We start from the raw sequence: 18,687 nt of genomic DNA, 5'->3' as shown, positions 1-18,687 counted from the left end.
TATATTTTATTATAATTTGTCTCCTTTAGTTACTTATGAATATAGACTATAATTTAGTTGAGGTTGCAGAAGTTACAAGCGGGTTCCTGGGGCCGAGTACAAATGAACAGTTTGACAGCAAAATGAGATATATCCGTTTTGGGAGTTTTTCAGAAAAAAGGCAAAAAGAATAAAAAAACTTTTGAAGACAAAACATATTTTATTCTAGACATCCATGTGTGCTGGCAAAATGAGTCTTGAAATGGTGTTCATCTCATTTTTCTGTCAAACCGTCCAATTATCATTCTGTCTGTTAATGTTACCCAAATGTCTACTGAAAGCTGATTGGACGATGGTGGCCATGTTTGATTGTACTTAAAGTTATCCGAACATAACTCTGCCAAATGTTAGTAACCTCACCCCCGGATCAGTTATCTACAGAGTCTTGTCCTGAATGTCCCCTTCACGTTTTCTGCAAATCCATTCCCTGATATTGAAATGACGTTGTTCGAGTAAACCCAGTTCTGCTCCTTTATAACTGATTGGCCTGTGGCTGCCTTATCTTTTTCCTTAATAACTGTTATGGTTGAGATCATAGAGATTTTGACGTGCGCTAGATTGGCCTTCCTCAGCCATATTGAGTAGTGCTACTTTCCACTAATGCATTAGTAGCAAAATCAGATGGATTGCGGTAGCAGGCTTTGAACTGCGGGCACTCATTCATTTATGCTATGCAATTTTATTATGACTTTTAGATTTCAAGGCAAGAACAGTCTCACATGTGATGGTCCTCCCAATCATAATACTGGTGTTTGTCTGTGGTGGTTGTCTTCATGATCCCAGTGCTGTAAGCTATACTTAAATATATTAACGCAATCCTAAAAAGCAGACTGGCTCTGTTCAACATGGTGTAGCCGTGGTATGGTTCAGACTTATCTTATTTCAGACTCATGTGCCAAAGATGTACAGGATCGTTCGCAAAAGTTGTTTTTCTATGTTGTGCATATTAGCTCAAATTGTTGCTCTCACCTCTCAAAAAAGACTAGACATGATGGCATACCTCCAAGAAATAAAGCAATGTTATGAGTCTTTTAGAACGTGGAGTCACTGATCAAGGAAAGCAAGCATTTAATGTTGTTTATGAGAAAGACTGGACTGGAAAGTCAGCTTTTAAAGGACAGGGAAGCTGAGAAGAGAGAGAGAGAGCTATAGGTGGTGGTGATGCAACTTACAGAACTTCAACTGGATGCTGAGCAGGGCTGAGAGGAAACGTGTTGAGAAGAAAGAGTGTGTGGAAGTACCATCATTAGTAAGATCATTAGACTGAAAATTGGTCGGGAACATGAGGGAGAATGAGACCTACAGCTGGCGGAAATGTAACCTACTGGATTCCAACCGCCGTTAAACAATAAAGAAGAAGAAGCTCAATTTTTAATTGGGTTGAGATAAAAGGCTATTGGTGTGTTTTTTGTTTGTTTGTTTGTTTGTTTGTTTTGGCAGAACTTTAAAAAAATGTTTGAAAACGTCAACTATTGCCTTATAGTGCCACCGACTGGCTGGGTTTGGTCTTGCACCACTACCTGCTTAAACCCAAATCAAAAAGCCTTTAAAATCTTTGGAGGACTTTCATCAACTCATCAACTCTTACACTCATAACTGCTGAAGTAAACCATTACCTATATTTTTGTTCACACCTTTTTAGGTTTTTTAGATTACGTATATTTAAAATCTAGATATTTTAATATGACTTATAAACATTACTTCAATTAAAGTACATATACGCGCACACGCGCGCGCACACACAGGAAGGGCCGCGCATCCAGGGTTGCTGCCTTCGCTCGCGGGAGCGCGCAGTATGACGTAAGTGACTCGCCGCGCCGTGATGATGGCGGTGCGTGAACGCGCAGTTAAAGTAATGGCTGCTCTGGAACGGCGGGTGCCTTGTCTCGATGATTTCGTGGGTCAAAGCTGGAGCGTTTGGGCAGAGAGGATTAACCTGACAGCATCGGACGGTACGTGATTATGTTTCCGTCAGTTTTTCGTCATATTTCGTTGAAAAAAGTCGCTCAGATGTGGTTTATTTTCGCGGAAAGGCACGGCATCCCTAACCAATGTTACCCAAACAAAGAACCTGCGCGGTCCTAGCGCTGGCCGGCTTCCGTGGTTTCACTTAGGTCCTCTTGCTTGCTCTGTGGAGTGGGCTGCGAGGGCTCACTTAATGATTTAGTTTTAAAACGGTGTTGCTATTTTAAAACATAAATACGCGTGAGGAAAAAAAAGTGTTAGAATAAATAAAATAAAATCGCGTAGTCTTCTTATTATTGTTTTTTGTGTGCATACATTTGGTCGAACAACTTTTAGCCTAGCCGCTTAGCTTAGCCACTGAGCTAACTGTAACAAGGGTTGCCAAATAATGCATTAAAAACAACGTTCCTATTCCTGTAGACTTCGGAATAAATAATTGACTATAATCTTTTTGTAAACTTTAAGTATGATCTAAATCCATTCACGGTTTGTGGTTATATGTGAGGATTATACGCTGTTAATTGCTTAAAAGATATCACAGCAATCTGGCAACCCATTTCGCTCCTAGCTCTCTTTCTGTACTGGACAAGACGCCGGTGATACGTTATTTCTTTTCTCCCTACCGCTATTCAATCATAGACGTGTTCTGATTGGTTGATCGCGTCCCGCCTTCTGCACTATAACTGGCTGGATACGAGCGGGACGCTGCGTGCTAGCCAATCGTAGCAAAGGGAGGCGGAATCATGTCGTAATACGGGTGAGAAAAGAAAAAATAATGTGAGGAGTTTTTTTTTTTAAATGCTAGCAATAACCTTACAATGCTAACACGGGGGGAAAAGCTATCCTGTTTTTAATTAAATTCCTGTAGCAGGATGTCTTCACATCAATCTTGTTAATATATTACTGTTATTTGGGTAGTTTTTATTAATAGGATCCTAATAAGACAGCGTTGTTAAAAGGAATAAAAAAAAAACCCCGCTTAGCCTGATGCTAGCTAATAGAAGTCGTATTGTCTGGCAGTTCTCCAGATCCCTTTAAAAAGCTCCTCAGCCGCTGAATAGCAAATGTCTCCCGCTCTTGCTGTAAGTCAGGTCGGAGAAACACCTTGAGAGGTACCCGACCCTGTGTAGTGTACCTACAGAGCATCAGTTCACACGCACCTGGAGCTACAGGTACACCACACCCTGTGTGTCTCTCTCCTCAGACACATCCCCCAAAAATGTGATCTCACTTACAACACATTTATTTCCACTGACAATGGTGACGTCACAGAAAAAAAAAAACCTTTGGGAATGGTGCTCAGGACTAATCAAGCCTCTGGAGATTTAGCATAAGACCAAACCTGATTTGTGACCACACCACAATCTATCTGAATAAAATAAAGGTTTGTCTGTACATCATTCTTTCAGTTATATTTTTACGTTTCATCCACTGGAGGACCAGAAACCAGTCTCCAAAAATGTTTGGTCTGTTTTTGTCACAGCGTCACGCAAAAACTGGCTAGACAGAATTTACTAAAACTTTGGCAGTACTGAGATATTGGCCTGAAGATAAACCTGTGCCATAAATTCAGTCGAAATGCTGAGTAAAACATGATCCAGATTATATGCGCGTGCTGAGGCCGTGTCTTAAATCGACCGCTGGACGACCACTGATTACATTAAAGATCAGCAGATTATTTATAGCTTTAACCTTTTATGTATTTCTACAAACTCTTTTCCCCATCAACGACGCATACTTAAGTGAGCGATAAATGAATTAATTAAAACCCTTTAAAAAAAGAATAATGCAGGCTTTTCCACGATTCGTGTGTGAAAGACACACAGGGAATTTTTTACTCCACTTCCTGTCGTGGACTGAAGCCAGCATCCTGGAAAACATGACTCTGCCGTGGTGGAAAGGAAGTGCCGGAAAGAGAGCTCGCTTAGCAAAGATGAAACCGTCATCTTAGGATGGGAAATGAACAAACCGAGAGTTTCAGTTCAGTTTGTGTATCAGGACGAATTCGCCTAAGCAAGCAAAAAAAAAAAAAAGGCAGGATTGAAGGTCTACGGTAAACGTTGATTATTTCACTGTTATACACAAAGTAAAACATTCAGTGTTTACCGTAGACCTTCAATCCTGCCTCTTTTTTATTTTCTTTTTTTAAATTTCTTATGCGATTTCTAATTCAGTGTAATAAATCCATGGAGTCCTGGGAGAAAAGCGTTACCTTTATCAGGTCATAAAGAGAGCTACTCTATGATGGCATTATTTTCCCACAGATCACACCGCGAGACTAACCCTGAGCTTTTTCTGTTTTAGCGTCCGATGGGGACGAATGCAGCAAGAATGGCAAAAAAACGACGGAAACCATGACGCTGAGGAAAGAGGGTATGGGCTTTATCATTTTCTGCTCTTTTATGTCGTTCTCTAAGATTATTAATGATCTTTAATCAACATGGCTGCTTTATGTATAGTGCAGTGCGGAAGTTTCTACCGCCATATAGTGTCTAAATATTGGGGGCATTGGTGGCTCAGTGGTAGGTTTCCTCACATGTGGAAAGCCCGGGTTCGATTCCAACCCGATGCCCAAACCCCAGCTACTGGATGCAGTGCCGCTCCCAGGCCAAGATAAAAATGGGAGGGTTGAGTCAGTACCAAGTTGTTGTGTGGATCGGATTGTCCGCTGTGGCGACCCCTCGACGGGAGCAGCCGAAAGACCAACAACATAGTGTCTTTATATTGAATTTTTTTTTTTTTTTTTTTTTTTTTTTTGGTAACAAAAGAAAAAAAATTCAAGCTCAGGAATGATCTTCACAGATATGTCGATCTTCGGGCACTATCCTGGACACGATGATTTTTACCTGGTGGTCTGCAGCCACTGCAGTCAGGTGGTGAAGCCGCAGGCTTTCGAGAAGCACTGTGAGAGGAGGCACGGCTCTGTCGGGAAGCTCTATGCACCCCTGCGTTCCACACCGCCAGCCAGTCAGCAGCGCTCGCACGCCCGTCATGGACACGCCCAGTCCACCGCCGGCCACGGTACAGGCAACTGGAGCGGGAAGAGCCAGAGTGGCGGCGGCGGTGGTGGAGGAGGAGCGGCACGACCATCGCCTCAATCACCCGCCACGCCACCTCAGTTTAAACACACCAAGACGCCCAAGGACGGTGTCCGGTAAGTTCTTGTTTTCTGCTTTAGAGCTAGACACAGATTAAACCCAACTGCCCACTTAACTAGGTTAGCGTGAACAGATCTGACAATCACATGTCTCTTTGCCGACGCCTTTGTCTCTGTACACGGTGTCTCCTCATCTTCCCATGCAGGCTCTCGCCTCTGGACAAGACGTCCAGTTCCAGTCATTCGGAGTCCGCCGTCTTCAAGCAGCCTCCGCCGCTGGAGCCCCCGCGTAGCTCCCCTCCCCCGAGTCTCAGAGACCCGCCGTGGCCCTACGGAGGCCCGTCGCCCAGTCGACCGTCGCCGGGCTCGACTGAGAAGTCACCGAGAGCGGAGTCCGCGTCCGCCAACACCGCGGCATCACACGCCCGCAGCAACCGGCCATACAAGGCATCAAGTAAGCACTTAATGACATGACATGACATGAGAAATTGATAACCGTCATTATGGTCACCATAAAAACGAACACTAACGTCTCCTGTTTCTGCTCGATCCAGAAAAGGAGTGTGACCTGGACAAGCACTGCGGAGTGCTGGATCCGGAGAGGAAGAAAGTTTGCACGCGGCTGTTAACCTGCAATGTGAGACTCTTCTCCGTCTTCCTGAACACAGAACCCTAATTCTGTTAACACACAACCACGACCACGGCGTTTCCTGACTGTAGCACGTGGTGATCGTAATGCCGGTTCGGTAATAACCACAAAAGCTGCTAAAATTAAATTTTAAGACTGTGAGACCAAACGCTTGCCTCAGACAGTCAATTGTAAAACATTTGCGAGTGTGTTTTAGTTTTCCTGTGGTCTGTTGTGTTTTGTAAGGTTGAACAGACATTTCTAGAAGAATGTCTACGTCTGTACGCTGACAGGAAGTTACATGGACACGACTTACAGGAAATGAGGAAGGAATTACAGGAAATGAACCTCTGACCTTTGTCCAACTTGGTCAACTTTTTATTTTTATTTTTTTTTTAAGTTGGAAAAAAAATAGGCAGAACTAAAAATGAAGCTAGGTATTATTAAGCAGCTGAGCTTGTCATTAATAAAGAAAAATAAAGTACATCGTTGATGTTTACAATAAGAAACGTTTTTTTTTTTTCAAGCTTTGTTTTTCGATCTGGTTCAGACCTTTTTAATATAAAACTGCTGTTACACAGAGAGTGTTTATGCTGATGTGTGTAAAATGATATAACTCATTGGTTTAGTCAATACAAGTAATCGTAACGCTTCTCTTTCCCCTCCTTCAGATCCACTCTATTCACCAGCGGAGGAAGGTCGTAGGTCGCAGTAAGAACTTTGACCAGCTGGTGGCGGAGCTCAAGATGGTCTCGAAAAATCGAGAGCGGAACACTCAGAGCCACGAGGAACCGAGCACTCAGTCCCCGAACCCAGAGACTCCCAGAGAGCCGAGCGCCTCGCCGCACTGCAGGAGACCCCTGAACAACTCTCCTGCCTTCAGGTCGGAGCACAAATCACGTGTCATAATCGGTCTCGTGTTAAATCTCACACTTAGTCAGAGCAGGTCACTTGAAAGCACTCTTTCGGGATTGTGATAAATTTGATATTAATTACTTTCAGTTTATGATTGTTTAAAAGAGCAGGAAGTACATCTGTCGGAGTCCTTATTTTGTTTTTCATGTTTTATGTTATAATTTTTTCTTATAATTGTGTGTGTGTGTGTGTGTGTGTGTCTCTCTCTCTCTCTAGCAGGACGCGAACAGTATCGGAGAACGCCCTCGAGGAGGAGAGGGCAGTCCGGGAGGAGTGTGTGGCTCGGCCATCCTCCCCCCTCACTCAGGGACGAATCTCCAGTGACGAGAGTGAGGCAGAAGGAGCCGACGAACCTGCCGACTGGCACTCCAGCCCCTGGCATCCCAAACCGCTCGCGGTACTGAACAGAGTTTTATCTCTGTTTTTTTTTTTTAAGTCTGAAGAGACAAAAGGGTTGATGGGTTCTTGTTATTTTTAGACGACTTGGTTTTATCATGTTGACTTTTTTTTATTGTTTTATACATATACACACACAGTTGTGTTTAAAATAATAGCCGTCCAACATCAGTAACCAGTCAATAATTGTTTTTGGGAGTAATTACATTTCTTCATGGTGAATATTTTACTTGTGTAGTGGAGTAATAGAAAACAACAGACCCAACAGTCATTATTGGATGCACCTGATTGTGTGTAATTGAATCAATAATTGAAATGGGGCGTGTTAAAAATTATAGCAGTGTGGAGTTCAATTGGAGAGGTTGATTTTTCTGTAAAAAAAAAAAACAGGCATCAAACAAGTTCCCCTTATTTGAGGATAAATGCAGAAAAAGTTGTCTTGTGCATTTCCCCCTAAAAATCAGAGTAAAATGGGTCGTTTCAGACATTGTTCAGAACAACCGCATACTTTGATTCAAAAGTTGATTAGAGATGGAAAAAAACATACAAAGAAGTGCAGAAAATGATAGACTGCTCTGCTAAAATGATATTAAATGCTTTAAAATGGAGACCAAAACCAGAAAGATGTGGAAGAAAACAGAAAACTACCATTCGAATGGATCGAAGAATAATAAAATTGGTAAAGACTCAGCCAATGATCAGTTCCAGCATGGTTAAAGAACACCTAAAGTTACCTGTACTGTTACCATTAGGAGACGGCTATGTGAAGCCAAGCTGTCAGCAAGAAGTCCCAAAGAACACATTGACTGGCCACATTGAAAGAGAAATGGTGCAGTATTTTGTGGACTGATGAAAGCAAGATTGCCCTTTTTGGCTCTAGAGGCCGCAGACGTTTGTCAGTCGACCCCCAAACACTGAATTCAAGCCACAGTACACTGTGGAGACAGTGAAGCATGGAGGCACAAGCATCATGATATGGGGAGGCTTCTCGTACTATGGTGTTGGGCCTATTTATCAAATTAGACAGACTAATATTTGTTTTTCTTCACTTACATTAAACTAATAATCCATTTAGCACATTATTCTTCATGTTGTGATTTAGCATAGAATGTGCAGAGGGTCCAATGCATTTGTGTGATTTAAATTAAAAGTTATTATATGGATATAGAGTCACTACTCACTTTTTTTCAACACACTGCTAATATTTTGAACACAACTGTATATTTTTAGGCTCCTCAGCATCCATCTTCAGTTGGTGGTCCCATGTCCATGACAGAACTACTCACACAGATCCACACACTTTTAATTCTTCACTCAATTTTTGTAATCCATTCTTATCCATCCAGCGTTTCTTAAGGCGTCTCAAAGCCGAGATTTTGGCGTCAATGCCAGACGCTGAGCAAGGAAACGGCCTTTTACTATTGTTGGTCAGATGCAGACAGTTTCCTGGCTCTCTCCCGCTGCCGTTTCTGTCTCCATCTTACCCTCCTTCTTTAAGATTTGTATCCTTGTTGAAACAAAACTGATTAAACGTCTGTCAGAGTGTCGGACTATTTGAGCTCCCGTCCAGTGTTTGGATTCCAGCGCCAGCACACCTGGCTCGGCCAAACGGTGCGGAAGTTAAATCAGATGTGCCAAGTCTAGAATTTAATAAACGTATTGACCATCTGTCTGGGTCGCCCCGGGGATAGACGCCTGAGAAACAACCTGCGTGCGTGTGTGTGAGACTACCTCACATGACCTCTCAAAAGCCTTTTAACATTCAGAGTGGTATAGGATGTCTAAGGAGGGGGAAAAAAGCGTAAATTAATCTTTTTTTTTTTTTTTTTTTTTTTCCCTTCTCAGGTTTGTACGTTTGGTAGTTTTGCTCTAGGTCACGGCGTCTTCACATTCGACAGGCGGCTTCATCACCTGCGGTCTGCTGTGAGTGCCATGGTGGAGAGTCACCTCAGCGCTCACCTGTGGAAGTGAGTGTCTCCTGCTTTCTACTTATTAACTCAGTTGTTTAATTCATTCTCTCTGTAGTCTCGTACCTGGGGAACGTCCCTAAAAGTGAGAGGGCTGTGGCAAGTTGATGAGTAATGGGTGTTGATGTGTGTTTATGTATACATCAGATTGCTGGATTTCTTAGCTTTGCTCCAGCTGACCCTAATTACATCCTTAAGTACATAAACCAGATGTTGCTCTCTTCTTAGCAGCACTTTCCAGCATCTGAGAGAGAAACTAATGCTTAAGGTCTATTAATATTTACCAACGTTTCTCTCCTACTTAGGAAAATACCTCAAGCATCTGAGCCTCAATCCCAGAGTTCCTCTGCCAAGCCTTCAGCCATTCCCGCCTCCCCGTCCTACACTTCCCATCATTCCAAACAGAGGGCAGGAAATCCCAGCACCACCTCCCTCAAGTCGTCGTCATTTTCCTCGCACGGATCAGGCAGGGACGGCTCCTCCAGCAACAGGGCCTCGGCTCAGTCTGAGAAATCCGGAGGTTCCCAGTCCGCGGCGCACTCGAAACCCGCTCAGACTGCCACGCAGCCGGGCACGGGGCGGTCCAGAAACCCCGTCGGCAGACCCAGCAAGCAGCAGCTGCGTCTCAGGGAAACGGAGCGGGCCGAACCGTCCGCTCCCGCAAAGCGGAAAGGCTCTCTGAGCGAGGCCGATACGGTCAGTCCCGACAGGAACTGTGTGAGCCCGGATCGGGACCGAGCCCGGCCGCTCGGCTCCGGCAGAACGGCGCCGGCTCAGATTTCGGCTTTAGCGCCGCCATCATCTCACGGACAGACAAACGGCTCGCTCTCGCCGGGCCACAAGCAGAGCCGGGCCGAGCCGTGGCAATTTAAGCGGACTCACGCACCGGGCCGAACCTCGCCAACGGAGCCGGGCGCATCTGGGCGAGCAGGAAACTCAGGACACCACGGCAGGCCTCCGGGATACGAGCACAGAGGCCTGGGCAAGAAACGCAAGAGCAGCGACTCCTCACCCCCCTCCAAAGCGCATCGGCTTTCCACCCCCCCTCACTCCGGCTTCTACCCCTGGAAAGAGAGCAAAGGAGCGCCGCTGCCCGTCGGAGGGGAGAAGAAGCTCAGTACACCTAAGGTACACTGGAGGAGACTACCTACGCAGTTTATAACGTGTCAAATAAATGCATTACTGCTGAACTAATGCTGTAGGTCCCGCCACACGAGCACTTTTAAAGAAGTCAATGCAAATTACTTGCTGTAGAATATCGATATCCAAATAATTAGCGATGCAATGGTTTTTCAGGGTTCTAGTTCCGGTGCACTAGTTTTGGTGCAAAAATACGTAATCTATAACTGGTGTTATCTTTTACAGGTCCCTATAATGATCGTGACTTTTAAATATGTCATAAAGGCAGTATTTTCTATTAAATTACCCAAAAAGAGAAGGAATAACTAAAACAACAATGGGCCAGTACTGGGAAACGTGGCTTACAACATTGTAGAGTTTATAATCCGTGTTAATTTTGTCTAGAACCCGATGGACTGTTGTTCATATAGTCATACTTTTTAAATGATTTTTTACATTACTTTTCATGCTAAAAGACAAAGAAATAACAGGTAGTCTGAGTGAGAGTGGAGTACGATGCATTTCTACGGTGCTGACTTTCTGCTTTTTTCCTTCACAGCCAAAACTCCATCGCTGAGCCAAGCCACTAACTGGGGAGCACTGCAAATTTGTATGGACTGTGGACCCAAGTCTCCAGACGTGTGTGTGTGTGTGTGTGCGTGCGTGCAGGTGGGCGTGTGTGTGTGTGTGTGTGGGTCTGGAAGTGTTAGACCAGTGTGGATCATTAGAATGATGGTCCTTTTAAAAAGCCAATATATGAATGTGAGTGCGAGTGAATGGCAGATGATGGGGGAGTGAATTTCTCCGTGAATTCAGAAATACCTCACAATCTACTGGACATGCTGCTATATAAATGTTGATTTATAAAAATGGATTAAAATATTCTTTATACTTGAAACAGCACTCGTGATTATTATTGCTTATCATTTTCTAATGTCATTTATCATTTTGCATTAGCTTTGGTAGTAAAATATTTAGTAGTTATGTTAGTAAAATGAGTTATTTTTTATTATTATTATTAATATTAGCTGTAGTAATATAATTATTAGCACTAGCATTATTTATGATATTGTATTATGATTTTCTAATTCATTATTACTTTTATTAGTAGTAAAAGCAGTAGTAATGTAATTAGCAGTACTTGTACTATTAGTACTATTAATAGTATAATAGAATAATCATTTTGTAGTAGTTGTTGTTCTTATTAGTGGTCGTGGTAGTTGTAGTAGTCGTTAAATCTGTATTATACAACAGTTAGTTCCGACTAAGTAATGTGATTGGACGAGAGGCGTTCCATGACTGGTGATACTGGGCGGTAACATCACTGGGACACGTAACTGTATCTCAATCAACTGTTGGTCACAGCATGGTCAAAAGTGGGTCTATATGGTCCGCCGTACTGAGGGAAGAGCAGCTGCCTGCCAAAACCCACATTCAGATCCGGTCATGGAAGCTCTTGTCGCTCTCAAGCCTATAACTGCATTACAGCTGTGCTGATGACCAGCACAATAGCACTCACTCTTGTAATATTGCTTAATTAATACTAGTTAGTATTTATTCATTCATTTATCTTCTCTAGTGTTCATCCTGTACAGGGTCACAGAAAGGCTGGAGCCTATCCATCACATGGTACACACAACGTAAAACTGATCGCCAATTAGCCAGATCTGGAATCCGGATACAAACTGCAAGCACACGAGACTAAGGCGAGAATTGAACCCTCGACCCTGATGGTGGTGAGGGCCACAATGCTAACCACTACAACACTTATGATAAAAATGAAAACGTTGTAATTTTATTGGTACAGTTTGCACTAGTGCTTAAGGTTTCCTCCCACAGTCCAAAAAACATGCAGGTTAGGCAAATTTATTGTTCCCAAATTGCCCATAGTGTGTGAATGTGTATGTGAATGTTGATCGGAGATGAATGATCAATGATAACCATAAATACGATGGTCATCATTGGCCTCCACGGTATTTGCACTACAGAGGTTCCTAGATGGATGGAATTTTCTAGTAGTAGAAATAGTAGTAGTAGTAATATTATTAGTAATAATATATTTTTTAATTATATATAAAAATTTGTAATCTTATTAGTAGTACAAAAAATACAAATTATTATAGGTAATATTAATATTATTAGTGGGAGTAGTATTTTTTTACTATTTAATCTAGGTAGTAGAACAAAATAATTATATGTAATAATATGATCAGTGGGAGTAGTATAATTTATTTATTATATTTAAAAATTTAATCTTAATAGTAGTACAAAAAGAATTATCATAGGTAATGTTAATATTATTAGTAGGAGTAGTATTTATTTTTTATTTATTTATTTTATCTTAGTAGTAGTACAAAAATATTATTATAGGTAATATTAATATTATTAGGAGTAGTATAATTCTTTTTAAAATAATGTTAGTAATAGTACAAAAGTGATTATTATAGGTAATATTAATATTATCAGTAGAAGTACTATAATTTATGTATTATATTTAAAAATGTAACCTTAATAGTAATACTAAAATAATTATTATAGGTAATATTAATATTACTAGTAAGAGTAGTAATGTTAATATTATTAGTAGGAGTAGTATTTATTTTTTATGTAGTAGTACAAAAATGATTATTATAGGTAATATTATTATTAGTAGTAGTATAATTCTTTTAAAAGTAATGTTGATAGTAGTACAAAAATGATTATTATAGGTAATATTATTATTATTATTAGTAGTAGTATAATTTATTTACTATATATAAAAATATATAACTAATAGTAGTACAAAAATGATTATTATAGGTAATATTAATATTACCAGTAGGAGTAGTATAATTTATGTATTGTATTTAAAAATTTAACCTTAGTAGTAATACAAAAATTATATTTATTATAGGTAATATTAATATTGTTAGTAAGAGTATTATAATTAATTATTTTTAAAGTAATGTTAGTAGTAGTACAAAACTATTATTATTATAGGTAATATTATTATTAATATTATTAATTAAATAATTAATATTATCTTTTATTAATATTATTAATATAAATATAATTATTAATATTAAATTATTTATATATATATATATATATATATATATATATATATTTAAAAAATATATAAATATAATTACTAATATTAAATTATTTATATTATTAGTAGTATAATTAAATTTTTATTTAGTTTTTTTTATCTTAGTAGTAGTACAAAATTATTATTTTATGTAATATTATTATGAGTAGAATAATTATTTTTAAAGTAATGTTAGTAGTAGAACAAAAATGATTATTGTAGGTTATATTAATATTATTAGTAGGAGTAGTATAATTTATTTATTATATATAAAAATATATAACTTTAATAGTAGTACAAAAATGATTATCATAGCTAATATTATCAGTAGGAGTAGTATAATTTATTTATTATATATTTAATATGTCTTCGTAGTAGTATAAAAAATAATTTTAATATTATTAATATTAGCAGCAGTAACTGTTGGCTGAAACAACCTGAGCCACGCCTTTTCTTCCCCCCGTTTTTTTTGTGTTCACTTGATGATGGTATCGCCCATAAGGGAAGGGTTTAAAACGTCCCCTTTCCAGGAACGAGTTGCGTCACTCGATGTTTAAACTTTTATGTATTCGAAGAACACGCGCCACCACCATCATCATCATCATCATCCCCGCCGCACGCGCGCGCGCGCGCACGAACCGCATCCGGAGGCGGCTCTGATCCGGTCCGTGTTTTCCCGCGGCTCGGCGGCTCATTCATCATCATCATCATCATCATCATCAAAACAATAATAATAAGAATAAGAGGAAGAAGAAGAGCAGGAAGAGAAAGAGGAGGAGGCTCGTGCTAACATGATCGGCGCGCGGGCAGCTCGTGGATCAGATCGGCTGTGGCTGGAGGGTTCGGCGCCGACCTGAGACACAGACGGACAGAGAGAGCGCGCGCGAGAGAGAGAGAGAGATAGCGCGAGCGAGAGCATGCGGCCGGAAGTGGAGTACAGTCCGGTCGGTGAGGGGCTCGGGATGCGGGAGTACTGGCTGTACGCGTGCATGCGCAAAATCGCTCTCGTGGCCGCGCATTGTGTCGCTCTGGGCTTCACCGCGCTGATCGGCGTCCTGTCCCGCCCGGGAACAAGTCAGTGTGTTTCAGTGTGTTTCAGTGTGTTTACCTCTTTACTCCTAACACCAGGCCAGATCAGGGCTTCTGCTCATAAAGATTCTGTTCATGTACTTTTAGTGAAATAATAATAACAACAATAATATTAATAAACTATATAGACAATTTATCTAAACCTGTTAATTATTGAATTCAGCTGTTTCAATTAGTCAGGGCCCTTCTCCCCAGTGAAGAGTGATCTTAATTCTGCAGCAGACCAAGACATCTGGGACAATACTATAATTAAAACTTTGTAGATAGATAGATAGATAGATTATTGATCCCGAAGGAAAAATCCAGATATGTAGATGTGATTGGACACTCAGGGTAATGTGAGAACTCAGTAGTGGTTACTAATGCAATGCTAAAAACAACAACAACAACAACAAAAAACCTCCCAAGATATATAAGAAGCATCACAAGTAAATCACTGTCCCAATTTAATGATATTACAAATAATAAAAACTATACAGTCGTGTGCTAAGCCCCCTCGTGTTTGATAAGTCAGTACAAAACATATCACATTTGTTTACTGTATCCTTTACAGTTTGTTTGTTTTTTATGCAAAAAATCCGTTCATTTTGGAAAGATCTTTGCTTCTAATCATTATTTTAAACCTACAAAGACTCCCATGCAGTACTAGTATTATTTAGTAAAACTATCAATCACTACGAGTGTTTGAGTCTAAAAATTAAATGGTTTTCAGATTAAGAAGTATTAAATAAAAGCATTAATTAAAAATGTAAGTATCACTTAATAAATAACAAAAAATACATGAATACAGTAAAGAAACTAAAGCTATGTTAAAAGCAATCTGAAAAAATGTTCATAATCTGATTAACAGAGTTTTACCAAATAAAGTTCTACTCGGAACATTTTGCATTTCGCAGGATTAGTGTTTAATAAATGGACTCAGAACTGATATCTAGGGTTGGTCCAAATACCTGCAGGGTAAATAATGAAAACTTACTGTATATTATAAATCTTAAGTCATCAGGTATTAACCCAACCCGTCAGTCATTCAGTTTAATGAGGTGTGTTGGTTCTCTCGCCTTCCGCCCTGCTGTCCTTCTGTATGAGGTATGAGTCAGGGTTTTATTGTTTTATTTGTATTTTTTCGAAATTTACCAGGAATTCATTAAAACATGTGCACACACACGTACACTTAGGCATGTGAGGAATTTTTGGAATGTCCTTACAAAAGATTTTCCTTAAGTTGTTTTATGACATAAAAATTCAGGTAATCCAGTTTAGTTCCTGGTTGTAACATTATTACATAATGAGGAAAAATAAAAATGGGTTCAATATTTCCGCAAGACATTATACTGTATTATTTAAAAAAAAAAAAAATCCTGCTGTAGCTTGTCTTAAGAATTCTTCATGCCTCGTCAAACCTGCTTCTGAGAATCACCTAAATTTAACTCCTTAAAGCCTGTTGAGTTCAGGACAGTCAGGTATATGTTGTTGTTCAAAAAATTGGGTGAAAGCTGAGGGTAAAACGGGCTCGACCCAACAGCATTGTCACTACAGGAGTTCAGTGTTTGATATTTCAAATCAAGAGGACTTGATCTATCAGAGGACTGGAACATCTCTAAAGAGATCACTCGTACCTCGGACACACTACAAGATGTTAAAAATATGAGACCAAAACAAATCAATACTCGTTCAGACCCGAACAAAAAGTCTAAAACCTACAATGTCTACATCAACAAACACGCTCATTTCTCACTCTCATTCACACACCACCCGACACTGCACGACGTCCTGCCCAACAATTAGTCTATGATTTCAGATCACCTTATTGTGATCACCAGAGAGCCGGATCAGCCGGATCAGTTATTGTCTAGTGAAATGTCAGGGGTCATAAGTGTAAAATACATCCAGCAGTAACGTATAAGTTCAAGAAGGCAAAAAAAAAAAAAACGGGAAAATGCAAATCGTGATCATCTGCTTTTTTTGCTCTAACCTCCAGGTGTTCATTTGTTTATTTGCAGGTCTCTTCTCTTGGCACCCGCTCTGCATGTCACTCGGGGTAAGTTCCCGATACACAACCCAAACTAAACGCCACACATCATCATGACATGCAGTCTTTTGCGTCTGAAGAAACGCGCCATTTTCCTTTTGTTTCCTTTTGTATCCTTTTCCCTTTTGCCGTTTCTTTTTTCTCGTTCGAGAATGATGGATGTCTAACTGGCGCACGGCCTCGAGGCCATCGAATGAATAATGCATCAGGTTCCTGAATTATGAATAGTACACGGTGGAACAGTGAGATAATTAAGCTCGCACCTCTCCCCCCTGCATGCCAGCAGAGAGTCTATAGTTACGACTGACCCAGGACGCAGAGCACTTTTTCTGTCGCGGTGACGCACTGAGCGGCGTGGCGTGACCTTCCTGCTCCTCGTCTGTACACAGTCTCCTATTGTACTGTGAGGAGGAACGGGTGCCAGTAATAAAATCGCAGTGATGGTGTGACTTCCAGTTTCCCTTCCTGACGCAATCAGGCATTGATGTTTAATTTATGCCTTTTTCCAGTTGAAGTTAATTTGACTTGCTGATTAGACTTAGTGTTTCTATCTATCTATTTATCTATCTATCTATCATACAAGTAATATTTGTGAGGTCAGACACCGACGTTGTATAAGAAGGCCAACATTGGAAGAATGGTCAAAGATTTCCATAAACACACTCCTAAACCTTGTGGTAAAAAAGTCTTTACCTTTTGGCAATACAGTATAGTGTATGTTCTGTTATCCTGAACCTCCAGCCTCCTGACACACAGTATGATGCAGATCAACCCCCTGCTATCCGTTATCACCCAGATGAGGACGCGTTCCCTGTTGAGTCTGGTTCCTCTCATAGTTTCTTCCTGCTGCCATCCCAGGGAGTTTCCCCTCAGCACCGTCGCCCTCGTCTCGATCATCAGGGACAATCTGATCACTTTGATTCATTCACATACACATTTTATTGACTCTGTAGAGCTGCTTTGTGACAACAACCATGGTTAAAAGCGCTATACAAATAAAACTGAACTGAATTGAACTGAAGTGTAAGTGTGGAGGAATTAAACAGCTATTGTGGAAAACAATCCTCTGAATTAATGCTTGGCAAAGAATTAAGAATCGATTTTTATTATATAGCGATGACTCTAAAGGTGCGGCCTTGTGCAGAAAGGAATCTGAAAAGGCTGAATTAACTAATTGATTTAGACAATTATAATTAATATCATTTATATATTATAACGTGTAGTTATAATTGCACTGTATATTCTAATCCCAGCCTGTATGGTATGCATTAATGGTGACATTAAACATTCCGTATTGGTGGGAGATTAAACAAGCCAAGTAGATTTTCCCATTAATGTGACGTCATATATTAGGGTGAGTCAACAATTATCCGCACTCTGGCGGTAGAATTTATTTTAATTATCTTTTAGAACGAATACAACCAATTTTTCAACATAATTCTCTTTGCTTTTCAATACACTTTGTCCGTTTGTCAACAAGCTTTTGTATTCTCTCCTTAAAAATGTTTTATTCTGAGCTGCGAGCCACAGATGCACTGCTGTCTTCACTTTTTCATCAGAAGTGAATCTTCGTCCTTGTGGGGCTGCTTTCAGGGAACCAAACAGGTGAAAGTCTGATGAAGTGAGATCAGGCCTATAAGGAGGACGCTTTAACGCCTCGAAGCCAATTTTTAGCAGAGTGTTTGCGGAGTGTTGACGTGTGCAGACGTGCATCACCATGCGAGATTAGACACCCTCGGATTTCAGTCCTCTACGTTTAAACCTTTAAAACCTTTAGTCTTCATCTCTTCAATAAGCGTCTCACTGTGACGAGCACTGTTGATTGTTAAACCCTTTTTCTTGATAATGTTCCAATACTTCTGGCCTTTGAGAATCCCAGAAAACTGTAAGCGTTGATAAATTTTCCAGCTGATGGTTGACTTTTGAACTTTTTCTCGGCCGGCGATTGAAGATGTTTTCGTTTCATACTCTGCCGTTTACTCTCAGGCTCGTAGTGATGACTCTGTGTCTCGTCACCAGTAATGATTCTCTTTGCATTTTGTTTGCAGATATCCGAACACTTTCTTCATACTGCGCACAAATTCTTCAATAAATAACGGCATTAGGTACAACCTTAGACCACACGAATCACTGCACGCTGCTTTGCTTTCATGCAAATCACATGTGGGGCATCTTGCAGCGCAGTTACAAATGAACTGATGTATCACCCTTACAGCGGTGTCTGGGAAGACAGAAGGGTGCCGATAAGATGGCCAAGTGCGGCCAACAGGGGTTTTAATATAACCAGAGTGCGGATCATTTTTGACCCGCCCTCGATTTAGCTCTAGCTTTATGGATGCTGACAGAAAAGGTACGGATGTGATTAAACTCATC

At 40.5% G+C, this 18,687-nt stretch overlaps 2 protein-coding genes across 2 annotated transcripts in view; both read left to right on the top strand.

Annotated features, from left to right (window-relative positions):
- The first annotated feature begins 1,833 nt into the window (after positions 1-1,833).
- atxn7l2a (ataxin 7-like 2a) lies at positions 1,834-11,018 on the top strand. The gene is made up of 10 exons (XM_053483534.1): positions 1,834-1,991; positions 4,309-4,377; positions 4,807-5,158; positions 5,308-5,555; positions 5,656-5,738; positions 6,401-6,612; positions 6,864-7,041; positions 8,886-9,007; positions 9,313-10,135; positions 10,686-11,018. The coding sequence occupies exons 1-10, from the start codon at positions 1,862-1,864 to the stop codon at positions 10,701-10,703; spliced, it is 2,235 nt and encodes a 744-aa protein (XP_053339509.1). The 5' UTR covers positions 1,834-1,861; the 3' UTR covers positions 10,704-11,018.
- Positions 11,019-14,088: 3,070 nt separating this feature from the next.
- Positions 14,089-18,687, top strand: part of LOC128511068 (probable transmembrane reductase CYB561D1) — a 6,029-nt gene continuing 1,430 nt past the window's right edge. Inside the window, exons 1-2 of the mRNA XM_053483696.1 lie at positions 14,089-14,270; positions 16,286-16,323. Of these exons, the coding sequence (XP_053339671.1) occupies positions 14,114-14,270; positions 16,286-16,323 (195 nt within the window). The 5' untranslated portion in view covers positions 14,089-14,113. The remainder of the gene's footprint in view (positions 14,271-16,285; positions 16,324-18,687) is intronic.

The sequence above is a fragment of the Clarias gariepinus genome, chromosome 23, assembly GCF_024256425.1.
Source record: "Clarias gariepinus isolate MV-2021 ecotype Netherlands chromosome 23, CGAR_prim_01v2, whole genome shotgun sequence".
Classification (NCBI taxonomy): Eukaryota; Metazoa; Chordata; class Actinopteri; order Siluriformes; family Clariidae; genus Clarias; species Clarias gariepinus.
Note: the sequence above shows the minus strand (reverse complement) of the source record. Positions and strands in the feature narration are given on the sequence as shown.

Bases quoted from the DNA above. Each gene is read 5' to 3' on its own strand.
- atxn7l2a (XM_053483534.1), top strand. From the start codon at position 1,862: ATGATGGCGGTGCGTGAACGCGCAGTTAAAGTAATGGCTGCTCTGGAA. The intron at 5,159-5,307 runs GTAAGTTCTTGT...CTTCCCATGCAG, and splicing joins ACGCCCAAGGACGGTGTCCG to GCTCTCGCCTCTGGACAAGA. The intron at 9,008-9,312 runs GTGAGTGTCTCC...TCTCCTACTTAG, and splicing joins CTCAGCGCTCACCTGTGGAA to GAAAATACCTCAAGCATCTG.